Source organism: Aplysia californica, unplaced genomic scaffold, assembly GCF_000002075.1.
Source record: "Aplysia californica isolate F4 #8 unplaced genomic scaffold, AplCal3.0 scaffold00013, whole genome shotgun sequence".
Classification (NCBI taxonomy): domain Eukaryota; kingdom Metazoa; phylum Mollusca; class Gastropoda; order Aplysiida; family Aplysiidae; genus Aplysia; species Aplysia californica.
This window is the reverse complement of record NW_004797283.1, coordinates 2,480,474-2,499,626: the sequence shown is the minus strand read 5'-3', so window position 1 is coordinate 2,499,626 and position 19,153 is coordinate 2,480,474. Positions and strand designations below refer to the sequence as shown.

General features: G+C 40.0%; 2 protein-coding genes across 8 annotated transcripts in view; one reads left to right on the top strand and one right to left on the bottom strand.

Moving 5' to 3' along the window:
* Positions 1-16,406, top strand: part of LOC101854062 (nuclear receptor 2C2-associated protein) — an 18,411-nt gene extending 2,005 nt beyond the window's left edge. The window contains exons 2-6 of one of the 4 annotated variants that reach the window (XM_013084754.2): positions 993-1,034; positions 3,177-3,267; positions 3,711-3,884; positions 12,177-12,285; positions 16,157-16,274. In XM_013084754.2, the coding sequence (XP_012940208.1) occupies positions 993-1,034; positions 3,177-3,267; positions 3,711-3,884; positions 12,177-12,285; positions 16,157-16,164 (424 nt within the window). In that variant the 3' untranslated portion in view covers positions 16,165-16,274. Of the gene's footprint in view, positions 1-992; positions 1,035-3,176; positions 3,268-3,710; positions 3,885-4,295; positions 4,720-12,176; positions 12,286-16,156 lie in introns of those variants that run through there. The other 3 variants (XR_004858718.1, XM_005090169.3, XM_035970760.1) reach the window with 3 other exon arrangements.
* Positions 16,118-19,153, bottom strand: part of LOC101854464 (protein rolling stone) — a 7,469-nt gene continuing 4,433 nt past the window's right edge. For all 4 annotated transcript variants that reach the window (XM_013084744.2, XM_035970750.1, XM_035970755.1 and 1 more), the window contains exon 4: positions 16,118-16,606. In XM_013084744.2, the coding sequence (XP_012940198.1) occupies positions 16,221-16,606 (386 nt within the window). In that variant the 3' untranslated portion in view covers positions 16,118-16,220. The remainder of the gene's footprint in view (positions 16,607-19,153) is intronic.

Sequence of the window (19,153 nt, the reverse complement as noted above, 5' to 3'; positions counted from 1 at the left end):
GAATTATTAATTTTTTAAAAGGTACAGTCGGGGGAGGGGTGGGGATGAAGGCAACACCGTATGACAGAAACTGAACTTGGAGTTCTGCGAACTGCCCGTTTACCGTGTACGTGACACCAGAGAGTATTTAATTATATAGTCTCTGGTGACACTGAGACTACATGCCCGGTTGCCGGTTACCGTGTATGTAGATATTGAGGCTACATGCCCGGTTACCGTGTACGTGAAACTGAGACTACGTGCCCGGTTGCCGGTTACCGTGTACGGAGACACTCTGAACTGTAAAATATTGAATCTTAGGTCTGCCTCCGTTCCTTTTCCCCTGGATGCTGCCTTGCAGGATGGTTTTAAAAGGTACAGTCGGGGGAGGGGTGGGGATGAAGGCAACACCGTATGACAGAAACTGAACTTGGAGTTCTGCGAACTGCCCGTTTACCGTGTACGTGACACCAGAGAGTATTTAATTATATAGTCTCTGGTGACACTGAGACTACATGCCCGGTTGCCGGTTACCGTGTATGTAGATATTGAGGCTACATGCCCGGTTACCGTGTACGTGAAACTGAGACTACGTGCCCGGTTGCCGGTTACCGTGTACGGAGACACTCTGAACTGTAAAATATTGAATCTTAGGTCTGCCTCCGTTCCTTTTCCCCTGGATGCTGCCTTGCAGGATGGTTTTAAAAGGTACAGTCGGGGGAGGGGTGGGGATGAAGGCAACACCGTATGACAGAAACTGAACTTGGAGTTCTGCGAACTGCCCGGTTACCGTGTACGTGACCCCAGAGAGTATTTAATTATATAGTCTCTGGTGACACTGAGACTACATGCCCGGTTGCCGGTTACAGTGTACATGAAATTGAGACTACGTGCCCGGTTGCCGGTTACCGTGTACGTAGACACTGAGGCTAGGTGCCCGGTTACCGTGTACGAAGACACTCCGAACTGTAAAATATCAAATCTTAGGTCTGCCTCTGTTCTTTTTCCCCTAGACGCTGCCTTGCAGGATCATCTTGGCAAGGCCGGATGAACAGGTGATGTGTCCATACACATCCCAGTTTGCATTTCCTGACCAGAGTGAGAAGGTCAGCCTATATGGTCCAGTTTCATTTTTGTTTACCTAATCTGTAACAAATAACACTGGACGTTGACATGAACTTGCGAGAGAAGCGGCGCTCGTACTCCGAGTGGTACCAACCCGTGTTTTTGTTTTACCATGGCACTCGGTCTTCATCGTCTTCCTTACATGAATATTCCGTTTATTTTACCCTTGCACAAAATCAGCAACAAAAAGAAAGCTTACCAAATACGGAGGATGTACGTACACGGTAACTGGCAACCAGGCACGTAGTCTCAGTGTCACGTACACAGTAACCGGGCAGTTCAGAACTCCCAAGTTCAGTTTTTGTTATAATCCAGTGTTGCCTTCATCCCCACCCCTCCCCCGACTGTACCTTTAAAAAAATCAATAATCCCCCCCCATTCCGGAGCCCTATACTTCGCTGTGCGCAGGCTTTCAATAAACTTGGGTGACCCCCAACTGGTACTCACAATGTGATGCGCACGCACAGGTGCACTGACCGGTCACAATGGCGAGCCCGACAAGACGCTTTTATGACTTTCTTATTTTTTCAGCACACCACAAAATATTGATTTATTTCCGGTTTATCGTGTAGGTAGATACTGAGACTAGGTGCCCGGTTACCGTGTACGTAGATACTGAGACCAGGTGAGACTAGGTGCCTGGTTACCGTGTACGTAGATATTGAGACAAGGTGCCCGGTTACCGTGTACGTAGACACTCCGTACCAAAAAACAAACCAACAAAACAGAAACACAAAAAAAATGTCTTACACCACCCCCCCCCCCCCCCCTTTTTCATAAGAAAACAAAAATCCTTTTGAATTAGTCTTATTATGGCAGTCTAAAGTCTGAGATCAGCCCCTGTTTAGACCTCAGAAGAGTATGATCTGCTTTCTTCATTTTGACCAGTCCTGCCTAAGACGGCCACCTGTGTTATATGGCCACTTTCTCCTTGACAATGGATGGCCGTTTTACACAGGTTTGACTCTATAAAGAACACTGAAATTTTCCATTAAAGAGGGTCAGGGTCTATACTATGCCCTTTATCCATCTCGCTTCCTGGGTAGCCCACCTCATGCCCTATATAACAGGTGATTATCTGATTATATAGACAATAGACGCATCACCACTAGGAGTTATTTTAAAATAATCTATATGATTTTAAGTCTGTTCCTTTGCCTTGCTTTGGTTGAAAAAATACTTGTCTGTCTTGAATAGAAGTCAAGATATATACCTGCGATTTACGCTTAGGGTTGTCTGGTACGTGTGGTTGAGAGGTAAAATTATCGAGAAAATGTCTGCCAACGTTTTTCTGACTTCTAAAGCTTGAGTGTGCAAGGAAACTGTAATCTTACATTTTTTGTGCTATTGATAAAAACAATTAGGAAAAAACGTATGCTGTTTTTGGGACACCTGAATAGACATAAAAGGCTTGAACTTGAACAACTAGCTCTCACTGGCAAAATTGAAGGAAAACGAGACAGGGGCTGGCCCAGAGCATCGTACTTGGAGCACCTAAAAAGATGGGGGTAACGGGGAAAGATAAGGGTAATGTAGCTTTTTTTAAGAGCATCCGAGCAAAAGAATGAATGGAGAACCATGATCGCCTTCCGCAGATATTATGGCACTTGATTATGATGACGATGATAGTGACACAGTCTGAGAGAACTCCTTGTCTAATAAGATGACCGATTATCTTCTAGACAGTGGTTGGTCGTCTTGGACAGTTTCAGCTCTATGTCCACCATGGTGTTGAGAAAATTAGATCAGAATGACCTGACCAGTAAAGGGATTCTCTCATTTATTGTAAGTTATGATGTGAGCAGCTTATCAGAGAGGGTATAACACTTATAATATATAATGAGATACTGGGTCTACTTTACCTCAGAAAAAGGCTACTTGAGGATGTTTAGGAATGGGAAAGAAGAATTACAATAGTCGAAGGTTGTATTACTTAGAGGCTGATACTTCAATGTTAAATTCAAATCAAGGCAGCTTTAGCACAGTAAACAAAAACCGTTTCACTCATGCTGACTGAGCACTCACAGTAGTTCTTTTTAGCTTTTGACCTTTTCTTTTATTTTCCCCCACAGAGTAAGTTCTGTTCTCAACAGAGATGTAAAGCAGTTTGGGAAGCAGTTTTTATTTGATGGTGATGACGAAACGTGTTGGAATTCTGATCAGGTACGATTATGTCTGGGCACATTTACCTTTTTATATTTTGAAAATGAAATATCAAAAAAGTAAATCAAATTGATCACATAGTTTCATGGAATCAAATTGTTTCTATTCATTCATTTGAGTGGTAACTTTTGTTTGCTCTATAAAAAGTAGTTACCTGTTGACTCTGTCTAATTAGTAATATGTGTTATCATAAAATATTAATTAATATAAAATAACCTGGACAGTGTTGTTTACATACTAAGTGTGTGTGGTGGGGGAAGGAAGGAAATTTGCACCTGCAGTCACAGCTTGCTCAGTTTTTGCTTTCTTTCTATGCTCACACAAAAAATTTTTTTTTATGTAATGAGAATTTACCTTTTCGTGTTCTTGTTTATCCATTTAAAAGAGAAAGTACAAGTGGGGTCTTGGCTTACATTGAATAATTGTTTTACCTTCTTCTTCAGGGTAGTCCCCAGTGGATTCTACTAGAATTTGAAGAGGAGGTCAGCGTCAGCGAAATTCACGTCCAGTTCCAAGGTGGATTCTCTGGCAAAGAATGTTGGATTGAGGCTGCTTGTCAGGGGGAAGATCTCCAAAAGATCCATAATTTTTACCCTGAAAATATCAATCCTTCGCAGGTGACTATTATTATCTAATTTTTCTCCCCCTTTTAGTCTTGCACACTTACCAAACATGCCCAAAGCAAACTACAGTACTATAACCCGGATAGGTTGAACACAAAAGACTCGAAATCGTGCATCTGTTGAACTGTGCCTGCGGTCTCTTTTTTTTTTTTTTATACTTCTTTATCTTTGCAAGAAAATTACGCGAAGCTCAAACACAAACATGGAATAGGTGAACTAATTACGCTGCCGTAGAGGTCTAATGTCAATGTCCTTTGAGGTGCACTTGAGACAAAATAATAATAGTAAAAACAGAAAAAAAGGAAGGTCGGTAAAATACCACCTTCCCCCCCCTCTCCACCGAAGCAGTTAGCTGTGCTATTTTTAGCCCGCTTCTTGACATGTCTGTCCTCTGCCCATGCCTAGGTCCCATGCCTAGCTAGGCTTGTGTGGAGTGGGCGAGAGGAGGGGTTGTGCATTACATGATCAGCTGCCCCACCCCTCTTTGCAAAGGACGATGTGCTTGGTGGGAGAGGCGAGGTAGGGCTGCATTGTTTCATCATCGCGTTGCTGATTCACTGTTGCGATATGCTTATCTTGACAAAATGTTTGTGTTTTGAAAAATTTGAAAAAGCACTTTGATTTAGTGCTAATTAATTAAAGACCGCTCACACTGACCTGTGCAATTATACTGTCTTGGTGCAGGTAGGCTTATTATCGATGGAACTCGAAAGCATTGCTCATCGTATTTCTCATTCTCAATCTATCAATTTCAAATTCTCTCAGATTTCAAATTCAAGTCAATAGGCATAGGTCTAACCTATCTGATCTTGGACAATGGCCTAAAAAAGAAAAATCTCTGTTCCAACCCAATCTTTGTTGCTTCCTTTGATTCTCTGACACGGCTGATGCCGTAACGCTGTTCACGTATACTTCGAACTATGGATCCCTCGTACTTCCGAGGCCGGTCCCGATGAATTCATGCTATCTGTGTTATACTGTAGTTTTCAGGTCCCGCTTTTTTTCTTACGTATCGCTAGCCGCGGGATTCAACGCCGTCTAAGTGCCAAGAGACAAATTTTTCAGGAGAAGCAAAAAACTGTTTTATTTCATTATGCTCGTACCTATAAATTCGAAATTCAGATTATGGTCTCTAACCAACTTTGAAAAAAAAAGCTTTCTTTCATAAGTTACTGGACATAGGCGGTTAAAACCTACCAAAATCTGCGTGATTCAACCGCCTAAGTGATAGTATGACGGCGCCTAGGCGTTTGAATCACTATAATCAAGGCCATTTGAGTTATCGACAAAAGCAAAATAAATGTAAGAGTAATTATAAAGTAGAGAGTAATTATTTCTGTTATTTGGTTGGGTCTTCTGGGGCAGGACTGTTTTTGGCCTCATGGAGTTGGAAAAAAGACCGTTCATCTTAATGTTCAATTTGTACTGGATGTTATTGTTCAGTGTGTATCAAAGGCAACAAACGTTTGTGGCTACGGGGTCATTTTTGTTTCAGCCAGGTCTGAATGGTCCTGAAATTGAGCATCAAAAAGGGTGGAAGGGGGGGGGGGGGGGGGCTGATATTGTCTTACTTTCTTAAAAACGTTATTATCCATGCACATAGACCATACCATTTTTCAGGGACCTTTTGATTGCACTGTGTGGTCTGTCCTCTTCCATTTGCGTGTGTTCTTTTTCAAGGTATTTGTGTTCAACAGTTTTGTCCTATCTGGTACTAATTTTTAATGTCGCCGATTGCATTTGGCAACATAGCGTTGGGGTTTGATAAGTACCTCCACCTCTGTATATGATGAAAGTGACATATTTATTGTCAGTAGGCTCCTTCAGTAACTGAATTCACTGGCAATCAATGGTCCTTCTCCTTCGTGCCAAACTTGGCACTTCACATCTTTGGTTACCAAATCTTATAAAAATATAGACAGCCAATTCGGTCCTGTCATGATATAGTGTAGCAGATGCGTTCAACGCCGTACTAACAACAAATCCGCTTCCAAGTGTATGCACACTAGACATAATCTGGTCCAATACACTGTGTTTTGTGCAAGTTTCATGTTAGATTCTTTCTCCTACCTTGTGTACATGGCATTGATCCTTCCGACATACATACAACAGCAGGTTGCTTTTTTTTATTATCTCTCTAAAGTCGTCTGGGACAATGTGTGACTCATTCGGTTTTCTTTGGTATTCTCTATAAAGTCCTCTGAGGCTTTGAAAGTTTTAGTAAAGATAAATTTTGCCTGTATTCTGTCTGTAGTAATGGGAAAGCAATGTCATTAGGTTTGTTGAAGAATTAGTTATCACCTCTTCTGCTCTCTGGTACTTTTGACAATCGTGGAGCTCCCACCCCCAAGTCATGTAAACTGTCTTTGCAACAGTCATGAATAACCACTGTGTTAGGGCAGTTGTTTACAAACTCATTGTTTTGATAGGTAGAATGTTTGTTGAAGAGAGAATATGTTTATGAGTAGCCTTTTTGCGGGTGACAAATTAAGTATCATCTACCCGGCACTAATTAATTAATCAATGATTGAGGAATTGTACACGACGACAGACACAGCAAAGGGCGCACACTTAAAGTAAGAAACGCGTAAAGTCGCGATAAAAATATTTTCCAATAGTTGTATGGAATGTGAAATAAGCGCCCGTTAGCTATCAATCGTAAACTTTTTACAAAATTCATTCGTCAGTAGCTTTTGCAACAATTTTCCGACTTGGTCAAGTCAGTATTAACATATTCTTTGATGCCATCTTGCCCTTTCTCAACTATACTACCAATCCTATTAATAGATTACTCAAACTGCCTTGACAGAATCTTCTGCCTATTGATAGCGTTCGATCTGAGTCGAAGTTAGCAAAGGCAGCTCTTTGTTTTGATGTTACCGTCCAATCTGTTTTGACAAAGGCCACAGTCACGCCGCCTACGGGATAGATGAACACCTCAACAAGCCACTGAATCTGCGTGATTGAACCGCCCATTTGCCACCGGGCTGTAAAACTGGCAATTGGGTGGTTGAATCATGTGGAAATTGAGGACTGGTGATTTACTGAAGGCTTGAAACCCTTTGCAGCAATCTTTCAAACTTGGGATTTTAACATAAGGTGTATCAAAGGTTGTACTGCATGAAGGGATCAAAAAGTGATTTTTGAAAATTTTGTCACTTAGGCGGTTGAATCACGCGGCTAGCGATATATATCTTTGAATGTAAAAAACTAAAACTAAACATAATAAAATTTGAACATTACAAAAATATTTCTGTATCACACTGATTCTGCTGTGTGCATGCAAGACCATTTATCTTTTATAAAATCACCAGAAAAAGGTTCAAGGTCACATTTTCATCTCTAACACTAAAATACCTATAGTTCACATTTTTATATCTTTTGACACTAACGGCTGCTGCCACCAATGAAAGTCTTGACTGGCCAATCACTTTCAAGGTCTAAGTCTTTATTAAATGGATAAGGACATGTTACAAGTTTGTGGGTACAGTGAATTTTGTTTGTTTTCTCAACGTTTTTGTTTTGTAAAGATCTCGTCAACGGTGATGTGAAAGTTTTTTTATATGCTTCCTTCCACAAGTATATCGCTGGTGGAGTGATGAAACCTCGCAACCCCAGAAAGGAAAATTTTACAGGAGAGACAAAAAACTGATTTATTCGTGAACAAAAAGATCTATATGAACCAAAGTTGGTACAGATAAATGAAAACACCTTTGAAACTTGGTTAGACCAAAGAAATCCCCTTTTCTATTCTTTAAATGGTTATGCTGTGGGATGCAAGGTTTCATTACAACATTTTTGTCGTGATGAAACCTCGTAATCAGCCGGCGGGAGGGTTGCGAGGTTTCATCAGGACAGAGTTTGAGGTTTGCGAGTTTTCTCGCAGCTCATTTGGTTGCAGTATGCATTTGTAGTTTGGAACGCAACAAAGTGATGAAGATGTTTCTTCAAGACCAATTAGTTTAGAGTTAGATTCCCGGCCAACTGAAGTCAAATAAATGTGTGTTATCGGCAGAATTTGGGTTTGAAACCTCAAATGGATCAGCGATTTGTGCAATCTGTTTCAATATAATTTTCCAGGATTAGATCTGGTTACTTCCATTTTACAAAAAGGCACAAATGAATAGTATATCTCTGCAATATGGTCTCTGGTTGCACTGCAGATGGCTTTTACAATGGTAAGAAATAGATCTAGATCAAAATATAGACATGATTTTCAAAGTTTTACTGTGTCAGTCCATTACTAAATTTATTAAGAAAATAATGTAATACACACACACTCACACACACACACACACACACACACACACACACACACACACACACACACACACACACACACACACACACACACACACACACACACACACATACACACATGCACACGAAAGCACGCCACAAAATGCTTCGAAAAACGAATGGAAGATCAATCAAATAATAGGTTGTGTGTCATGAATAATAATTGGATTAATTATGAAAATACATAACGTATGTGCAGACAAAAAACCCCCCAAAAGATCAGTACGATGTCTGGGACTGAACCCCCCCCCCCCCCCCCCATTATGAATAGCCATTAATGATAACGGCGTAAATTGTCATAAAGTGATGACGTATATTGGAAATAACAGATTCAAGCTAGTAAAGGGGGTTGTACTTGGGAGTGCTGGATTTTAAGTCATGTTTCTGTGTTCTGCCTTCGGAACGTAAACCCATTCATCACTGAAAAGCAGCTTGAACTGGATGTTCATGTCTGGGGTGTACCTCAAACACCTGATGTCGGTGACAACAGGATGACCCGTTTTTCTGCCTGGTCTGATAGACTTGTAACTTCCTCACTTAGAATAATGTCTGGTTTTTCTCTGGCCATCCTGAAGAAATGGAGATACATGTAGTTTAGGGCGACCTCGATTCGTGCTTTTCGAACTGATCTTTCAATAGTTGAGTGTACAGTCAACTTATATTTGTGTGTCCTTTGATCAACCATTTCTGTTCAATTGTGCTACCATATGTTGTTGCAAACAGGCTGAGAGAGACATTAGCTAGTGTGGCATTTCTGTATTGGTAACCACAGCGGTCGCTGTCGATGATGGTTTTCTGGAAGTACAGCTTTTCCTTCAAAAACGCCAGTAGACATGAAGCAAGCTTACTTACTAATTCCCCTTTCTGCTTCATGCCACACGTAACAAGTAGCCTGATGTGTTGGAGCTTCAAATATCGTAAAGTTATGAACGGCACGCTTTGTTTTGTAATATAAGGCTGATGCATTCAGTTTGGGTGTAAGTGTAAGGAGCACAAGCTGAAGATCCATAGAAAACATGCGCCATTTTAGGTTCATCACTGGCGAGATATTTGATGGCTTCAGATTTGTCTCGTTCCATTTCCTTGCGCGCTGCCCCTTTTCTAGAATGTGAGCATTCCAAAAATCCTCCGCACGTTGCCACCTTCAGGGATAATGCAAAGGTCTCACATATCTTTCTTTGGCATGAACAAGACAGGCTATTCTGCCTGATTGTTTCATTGATGGGGGGGGGGGGGGGTGTCTGTTGAGAGTCTGCCTCCTGTGGTCTTGGCAGAATTGTGCATACATTATGTAGATATCTGAGTTCCTTTGATAATTGGTTCTAAATGTTTCTTACAAATCATTCACTCAATCCAGTTGAATGCAGGAACATCTTTTTATACACTGGCACCTTATGACCGCCATTTTATATGTGAATTTGAAGGTATGCCCTGTCTGGTTAGTTTCTGAATACCTCCTCTGAGGCTGGTCTATGTCCACTAGTCCAATAAAGAGACATTTTTTTCATCCCATGAGAGGACTACACTGAATCAAAATTAATGTGTCTGTCTTCCTCCAGAGCCGTTTGCCCTTTACATTTCAAAGTTCAGCTCTTGCAATCACAGTTTGGTTTCAGTGACGTAGCTGGGCTTTTCATTAAATCTTTATGGTATTCCTGACCAGATCCACGGATGGCCTTGGCTTATTTGTCGCCACTCCTGAAAACCCTTTCTTTTCCTCTTTGGCATCCCAAATGAGCTGTGTTTTTGGATCAGGCTCCAGGAAAAGTGCCTAAGGTGCCTGAAGGTGAGATGGACCTAGGAATGTGGTCTGCAGATCGTGTTGCTGTGACTTCGCAGGTAATAATTCAGCTGCTGACTTACAGCTGCCTGGGGAAATGTCAGTATGGTTTGGGGCGTGATTCCAGGCGACACTGGTGTTGGTGCTGACTCAGTCTGTGATGATTCTGATACTTCCTTGCCCCCACATATAAGACACATCCCTGGAAAGAACTGCGACATGGTAGCTGGAGTCATTTGATGGAACGGGGTCTGCTCAGTGGTTTCCAAACCAGCCCTTGGATGGTGTAAAGATCTAGGTGATGCGAGCACAGATGGGGGAGATATTCAAAACAGATGCGTAAATGTCCATATCACTTGTATTGTTGAGGCACAAATTTGTCGCAATGCCCTCTATAGACTTCAGGGTCAAGAAGAACATGGGTAAGTTCAGTACTATTTGGTCTCAACCACGACTGAAGGATTCGACTAATCAGCGGATTCATAGTCTGAGAAGGGGTGAAACCTTACCCTCTCTTTGATAAACATAATGTCCAGGTGACATTTGGAGAGTGCATAGACTTGTCACTTATTCTTGGTAAGGACTATTATCACCTGTCTTTTCAAGGTGTGACTGTTGTTAAATTAAGTGTTAACAATGTTTGTGCTTTATAAGAACATCTTGTTTACCAATGCGTTAGTCATCCCTATAACAGGATTTCAAATAGATTTACGTAATGTAACTCCTTCACTTATGATCATATTTGAATTTCTGAACTGACTGAAATAAAATGGATAAATAAAAGATTGAATGAATGAATGAATGTATGAATGAATTAAACTTTTCTTTATTAAGTCAGGCATATAAAATGCACCAGAAAATGACAATTATGAGCACTTCCATTAAGTCAATTCATATCCAGAACCTCGTAAAAGCACGTCACTCTCTCAAACCGGGAGTGATGAAACCACGCAAAAGCAGATCAGCGCACCAGGTGAGGGTTGCGAGGTTTCATCACGCCAGGATATCATGGGGGCAAACATACGAGGTTTTTTTAGTAAGTTTTTTTCATACTTTCTCTTTATAATTTAACCTAGTGCTTTTGACACAATGTGAAGAAGGACTGGGAGAAGATATTAAGGCAAAAAAAACGATTTTCGAAAAAATTGAGGGTTACGAGGTTTCATCACTCCACCAGCGATATGTAAATGTGACGTTTAGTAAGTAATGAAAGCTTACCTGCCACTGATTGGGGTAGCCCTTGAAATAATGATAAAGCAAATTGTCGTATGAAGACATACTTGACTCCTATCGGCCGAAACAACACACTCCATGTCGTCTCTGTCTACCCCCTTCCGTCAGAACAGCACAGAGCATATTGTTTTCACCTATTAAATACACATTTCTGCTCAGGCCTCCAAATCCACGTCCATAAAATTGGTCAAATTAAAACTAAAAATGGTAATTCTTCCTTTTTTTGATAGAATTTGACACTTGAAGATGTCTTTTTTGAGAGACATCGTGTTGTATCACCGACAACTGTGGACCTAGAATCCGTGTCACTTTGCAAATCAAAATTGGTAATCAAGTCCCTCTACTTGCCTTTTCTGCATTCATCTCACTGTTTCCCCAATGTTGCTAATGGTTGATTTTTTGTCATGGTCAACAAAGCAGATTTAGATTCTAAATTGTCAGTGATACAAAGACTTATGCGAATTGCTAGTGGCAGTACAGATTTAATTCTAGCTGTTGAGGAAAATTGATGAAAAAATGGCACTGGCTGTTAAATGTTAAAACTTTCATTGTTGGGTATTCACATTAAGCTTTACCTACTGTATGATACTATGTCAATACTGTCATTGTATGATTGCATTTACATCCTTTTTGATATATGGGTGGTTGGTGGGTGCTTTGGTGTGGTTGTTCCTTCTTTCGTATCATATATCTACCCTTCTTGTCTTTGTCTGTTACTCTCTAGTAGTATCTCATCAAATCTTCGGCACTTATACGACCTGTGACCTATTTGTGTTGCAAGCGCCATAAAACTCTTAAACTTCTTGATATTGTCCAGAATTTAGAGCAAAGCTCAAACGAGTCTAGTTTTTCATTTGAATTAAGACTCATGTTGTATAATAATGGGACAAATATTCTGGCTGATTTTCATAAAAATTATTTACGTGAAAGGGATAAACTTGATGTCAATGATGATGTTTCCTTTCTGCATTCAGGTGTTTAAACTTCCAACCCAGCAGACTCTACAGAAGATGAAGATTGTGTTTAACAGCAGTATGGACTTCTTTGGACGAATTACAATCTACAAGCTGGATGTTATACAGAGTAAGATGAATTTGTGTTACCGATGAATGCAAAGTACTGGGACAGAGAAGTCTTAATGAAACAAAGGTTGTTAAAAAAATGGACCCATTTAGCTATTACAGTAGCGTTGGCGACTTCAGTCGCCAGGTCATAGTATGCGCTCACTTCCGCTGGGGACTTTAGTTGCCGACACAACCAGACACACTAAACATAATTAGACGGCGAATGGATGCACTGCACTAAAGTAAATATCAATGGAAGTCACTCTACATGGTAGCTGAATGGTTGATGAACCTCTATGAATTTTTAAAGCGTGTTTCATGGGCTGCCAAGGCTTTTTTAATTAAAAAAATTCCACAACGGTGTCAGCGCTCAAAACCGTGCGGTACTTGAGGGTTTTCCACCATATGAGCCTTCGGTACTGTAAGTGTTAAAGTCATCTTTGCACCAATTTCAACAATACTCCAAAGAAATAATGTTCAATCAAGGTGACGTAAAATTTGTGAGTCTGAAGAAAGGCGACATATTTGTTTAAGAACTATGAAGTTAAGAAAATTTCAACCAAAATTGATTAAAAGATAAAACACAAAAAGACTTAACAATTTCTTGAAAAACCACCATATTGTTTATTTGTGTATTAGGCCAAAGGGCTAGGACCCAGATGGCGGCTGGATTGGAAAAGTAAAGTAAGCAAAGTGCGTTAAAGATTAAATTTATTTGAAACTGACATAGCCAAATTCAATTCAGCGAAAGTGGTGGCTATTTAATTTATATATGCTCCAGGTGTTGACCATTTTTCACCAGACATACTCAAATGTGCTACTGGAAATTTTTAATAAACCTGTGGCATGTTTCTGGGTTGACTCTTTGGATCAATTGCTTTTATGGTTTGTTTCTTTAGACTACAGTGGAATCCTGTTATAACAAGAGGGAGGGGACTGGTGCGAAATGTCCGTTATAGCAGGATTCTCGTTGTAAGGGATCCAGTAATAAATTCAAAGGAAATAGTAAAGTAGGCCTAATCTATGAGTTTGGGGTTCTGTTTATTCCTTTTGTATTTTTCCCCTGATGATGATTTTTTTCAACATTATCTCTAAGTCTTACTTGATCAAAAATCAAATCAGGTTCCTTTCTCTAGCACTAGCAATGTTGACAGTTCGGCGTTGCCGCTCAGATAGAAGGGGCTCTGGCTCTGGGCTAACTCGCCCGCTGTGTCGTCCCCCACTCCACCACACCCTGTGGTGCGTTGTGCCTGCTTACGCACGTCACACATTCACTCCATCTATCAAAGCATTGTGACCTCTCCATCCCGCACCAGAGAAGTGAGAGGCACAGGGGCGGTTCGTGGGGCTAAAAAGTGGGCGTGCGCAATTAATTAAGCTATCACAGGCTGAAGATAGTCAAGGGCATTGTAAATGGGATGGTGTATAGTTTTAGGATCTTTGGGTTGGTGAGGGAGGAGCTCATTCTTTTATTTTCTTTCCTTTTACTTGTCGCTTTGATTTCGAGAACTAAATCTCTTTGTTAGCTAAACATCCTGCATAAGAACTGAACACTCAAGTAATAACTTTCACCACTCCACAACAAAACCATTCAAAGACACAAATCATAGGACAGTGACTTGAGTATGTCACGTTCACCTCCCTCAGGTTCACGGTCACAGAGTCGCTTAAAATAGCCTAGTGGCAAGACAATGAACCAATCAGAATTCACTTGAGCACTCTGCTGGATTGCTCCGGGGCTCACATAATTTTGGCATAGAATAGTGTACAGTATATGGCGTCTATTTTTAGACTGCCTGCTGTGGGCTATGTTTCGGCACTATTCGGCTGGAACACATTTGAGATGTGCCGACTTATTAATATTAATGTACCGCCAAACTGGCTACGACTGTCGTCATCGCTCGGGTTATCCCAAAGAGCGATTTATAGGTCAGGTTACCACTGTTGAATCTCCTATTACGTTTAGTTAGAGCGCGTAGGCTTTGGCATGGTATAGTGCATAGTATATGTAAATGTTTTACCGCACTGTAGACACAGAAATGACAGTTACAGAGCCAGCAAGGACCTTGTTTTGATATAATATTTGACTTGTGTTTTTTTCTGACGTCTTTTATTTTATTATTATGGGTGCTTTACGTAAAAGAACAATAAAAAATTTGGGGTGGCACTGCACGACCGTGCTCTATGGACAAACCGCGCCTGGAGAGGCATGGTAGGCCTAGATAATCTAGACTAGACTGGCCTATCACGCGATGCGTTCTGCTTGTCTGCGCTTGCCACACCATCTCTACTCATTCGCTTTGACCTTCATTATTGGTTCGCGTGGGCTCCCCCATTCTTTGTTTCGCTGGATCACCAACAAGTTTCTCAACTGGCGAGGTTTTATATTATGTTTAATTGTTCTGTGCGCTGTGCACAGCAGTAGCAATATTCCGTTACAACTGACTTGCATGACTGTCTGATTGTGCAATAGCAGTATTTTATTTACAAAGATAAAGAAGGGGAAAAAACGGGGTTTTAGAATAGTGTCTTTATAACAGACTTCTCGTTCTTTCAGGACTCGTTATAAGTGGACTCCACTGTATGTGTTCCCCCCCAAAAAAAATTAACAGGAAAGTAATGATTCTTCAATGGATCCTCTCTTTTTTTTAAGACACCATGTCTATGGAAAAGTTAGTTTTAAATAAATTTGGTCTTCATCGCACAAAAACACATTGTGGTTTCTTATGAGGTAGTACAGTTTTGTGTTTTTGCACAATCTTGGTTGAAATTTTTAAAAACTTATTGGTCGAACACGCAGGTTGATTTTCTTCACCTTGACAAATATGATGCCGCCCTAGATGAATTTTATATGTTTAAAGTTTTGTTAAATTTGGTGCAAATATTTTTGTCTTTAAATGGGTCTTCTTTCATTAAGACACCAGTTTGTTTTAAATTAAAAAGTGTATGTGTATGATATCAATAAAAACAAATATGGGCTTGAACTTAAATATCAATGCTGTGAATTAATTTTTACCCACACATTGTTTTTTCACCAAATAAAATTGTCTAAGGATGAATCTTGGGAAAAGTCATCAACCTTCTGGAAAATTGAGACATTCTAATAATGTTGCATCATGGCCTTAATCTTATTTCACGTTATAGTCTCGTCAGGACTTATTCAGTGTAAACTATGGTCGAATCATTCTAAATGACTAGATGATAAATTTCCTTCCTTTGAAATTTTCTAATGCTTGGCTTTGGTTGTTTTTTGGGGGGGAGGAGGGGGGGGGGGTGTTCAAATCAAACCTTGTTTTGTTGTAGGTTCCCATTAGCTTAGTGTTTGCTTCTCACATCAAAGTACTGTCAGGCACAGATAACACAAACAAGGAAAACTCAAAATCATGTTTAGCTTATACTTACACAACTTTCAATTCCCTGACTGATATCTCTTTAGTATTTCTTTATATTCCTGATTTGCCTGAATAATGGATTTGTTTAACACATTTGTCGTTATCAATCCCTGAGCTGTTTGGGTTATCTGTGCTCAATCGTGTCTGGTTAAGTTCCTAGTGTGCTCATGCATAGTAGGAGGATAATTTTGTTTCTAATCTTTTTTTGTCTTCATCAACACTCGTGATCCTAGAAAATGTGGGTTTGAGCACCTAGATCTAGTCTTTCACATACATAAGAGCTGAAATCTTAGTGGTCTTTTGTGTGTTTTAGAAGAAAGGCAGGACTACTGTCAGGATGTTTTCGGTAGATGAATTTTAAGCCAGTGAAACAGAGCTACAGAAGCACACACATGAGGTCTGTGGTTTTGCTTTGTATGGCTACTTGTGCAAAAGCAATATATAGGAATAATTTTAACATTTTTGATTTTATGAATACATCATTTTATTGTTTTTCAGGTGTGTGATTGTTTATAAAAGCCGGCTTTCTTTTAAATGGATGAGGGCTGGTGTGTTGTCATCGTCACTGCCTTTGGTACAACCTCGTGGGGTTCTCCAAGTCTTTCCACAACCTCAGCTTGGCATGAATTTTCTCCCTCAGTCTCCGCAGCCCACACAACAGAACTTGTGTCAGTGGCACGATAATCAAAGCGACGCACACTATCACAACTATTGCCACCTTCGGCTTTCCGGAGTAGTCAAGTACGCTATAGATATAAGGCTCCCCTCGGTGGTTTGTCCCGTTGCCAGCCCAGTAGATAAGAGTGAAAGCGATGTAGATCATTAGGTACACGAGGGGCATGTGGAAGTGTAGCATGTGGATGGGCGCTGCGCTGAGCATCACGTCTGCCAGCACAAGCAAGGAGTTGATGGCGTGGGAGTTGATGCTCATGTAGGTCTGATGTACACCTGGTGTAGAGAGAAAGAACTATGGAAGGTTATGATTCCTTATTATTATAGCATCTTATAAGTTTCATTCAACTTTTTAAAATCTATATATGCATCTGTTTGTACTTTACTTTTAAAAAATGTTTGGCATTAGCCTGTGCAATTACTTTTACTTATTGTGTACTGTAAGAATAGGGTTTAAACAACTCAAAGACTGTATTCTCGACAGGGGAGGGTCACTAAAATCCGGGGTTTGGATTTGCACTCAAAAAGTTCAAAATAGGCTACAGTGCTCTTCGATTTTGAATATACAATATGCCAATTTCCATGAAGATAATCAATTTAAGCAACTTGAAATCACTTTAAGACACTCAAATTACATTACAAAATGTGAAATTGACTTCTGCTTATAAATTCATGGTGCATCCGTAACAATTTAGATTTTTATAAAATTTTGTAGCAATATTTTTCATATGTTTGAGGGTTAGCCTACATGTACGAAAGTTTGCTGGTTTTGCTAACTGTTTGTGTTGGTGTTAGTTGTTTTTTTTGTTACTTGCTATGAATTTGGGAATTTGTTGGTTACAGATGTGCTCATAAGCTGCCTTTTTTATGATGAGTGTTTGAGAGAATGGTTTGTATTTATTCAACTGCTTATTTGCATAGATGGAAATGCTTGAAGTTGATGTTGTGATAGAGATATTTTTTTCCCGCACATATTTTTGGGGGGATGACAATGGAGTGTCTGTTGATGAATGCATATAAAAGAAGGTGAAAGAAATAAAAATAAAAATGTCAATAAAATATTTGTCATGTGTATACTTTGTGTGTAATAAGTCCATATAGGCCAGTAGTTATACAGTTCTACATAATTTTTTAATCTCCAATGGTCAAGGTTAAATATTGATAAAGCTGTTTCTTGAAATTTATAGACCATGTTTTGCTAACTTTATGACTTCAGTCTCCAACCTCTAAAATCTAAGATTATAAGTCAGTTATTAAATTAGTTTATTATTGCAGGAATGAGCTTTCTCAGGGTTTTCTTCAGCTTTGAGGAATAAGTCAGTTGGAATAGACACATACATGCAAATATGAAAGGAAGTTTCTGAAACTTATTTCCTGTTCAACGAGCAATGGATTTGGCTTCTACCAGAAAAGTCGGAAAGAAGTGTGCCAGTTCTTGATCATAAGCTTATTATACATTTACACTTCGAACTTATTGGCCTACACTAGTAGTAAAAATTCAAAAGTAAACATGGTTTTCATTTACTCCTTCCTGTCCTGATAAGTTACTAGACCATTCATTTCTCTGTTTGAGATCTTAAATATCATGCTTTAAGTTTAAGCAAGTAACAAATTTGAAGATTGATCAATTTGTTCTCAAGCTCTGATGGAATGACAACTAAAAGCTTGTCAAACAAAAGCATAATCATCAAAATATTCTTGAAGTAGAAGGTCACTGAACTGCTAAAAGAGAAAGTGGACTTGTAGTTATTAACATGTTGACTTTGAATACTGTTAAAGGACCAGTGGGGAAGGGTGAGCCACGGCAACGCACAGTTTCACAGATTTTTTTCATTATCTCAAAGATTGAAACTTTTGCCCCATGCTATGGCTTCGTCTTGACTGCTCAGCGTAAGGTTCCGTAATATGTCACTTTTCAAAACGGCTTATGGCGAAGTCATACACTAAGTAATCGATCCGTTCTTCTATCATCCTTTGTCTTCTCTTTTCCCTTCGACGGATGGCTGCGGATGCACTGGAGTGGTTTGCTCCTTCTATTTTTTCCAACATCTGTTGTCCTTATCTCTCCTCCTTTTCTTTTCTATACTTGAGTAGTAGTAAAAAGCTGTTCCCGCATCCAATCCGGACATTGGGGATTGCCTTGTAGTGAGACAACTTCCTGGGCCTTCGGCATATTGTGGTAGGGTGGCCAGTTCCTTTCCGCGCCGCCTTTACTTCCCCAACTCGAAGTCAGGTACTCATTACTGCTGGGTGGGCAGGAGGGGGCGAAAAAAATCTGTGTCCAAACCGAGGCTTGAACCCGCACTTTCCGCTACGGAGACGAGCGCACTAACCACTCTGCCACTGCCCCCTCTGAATAGCAGTAACATCTCTCTAATCTTCAGCACTTGTGTATGACTTATTTGTCTTGCAAAACTCTTGCTTCTCGCAAGTGTAGTCAAATGAATGTTCCTCAACTCACAGTGCACCTTATTTTTATGTACACATATAATGTTTGACCACACTTCTTACATAAAACTATTTTCTTCTTCTGTCAGAACATAGTGCCTCGCAACTGTCTGATGTAGGTCATCGTTAGAAGGTATTCCTTGCTTATTGCAATTAACTTTTTTTTGGAAGGGATTAATTGGTCACTTTTAAGGACAAGCGGGCTAACCCAGATTTCGGGGGTTTTCAGAAATCTTGACCTACACCAAAAGTGGGCATTGCCCTACCTATAGGAGAAGTTTGGATTTATTGGTGTGTATATTTGTTTGGTTATTATAGAAAAAACCCTCCTTGTCTTTTAAAGATAGATTTCATGGGTCCAAAAACTTTACCTTT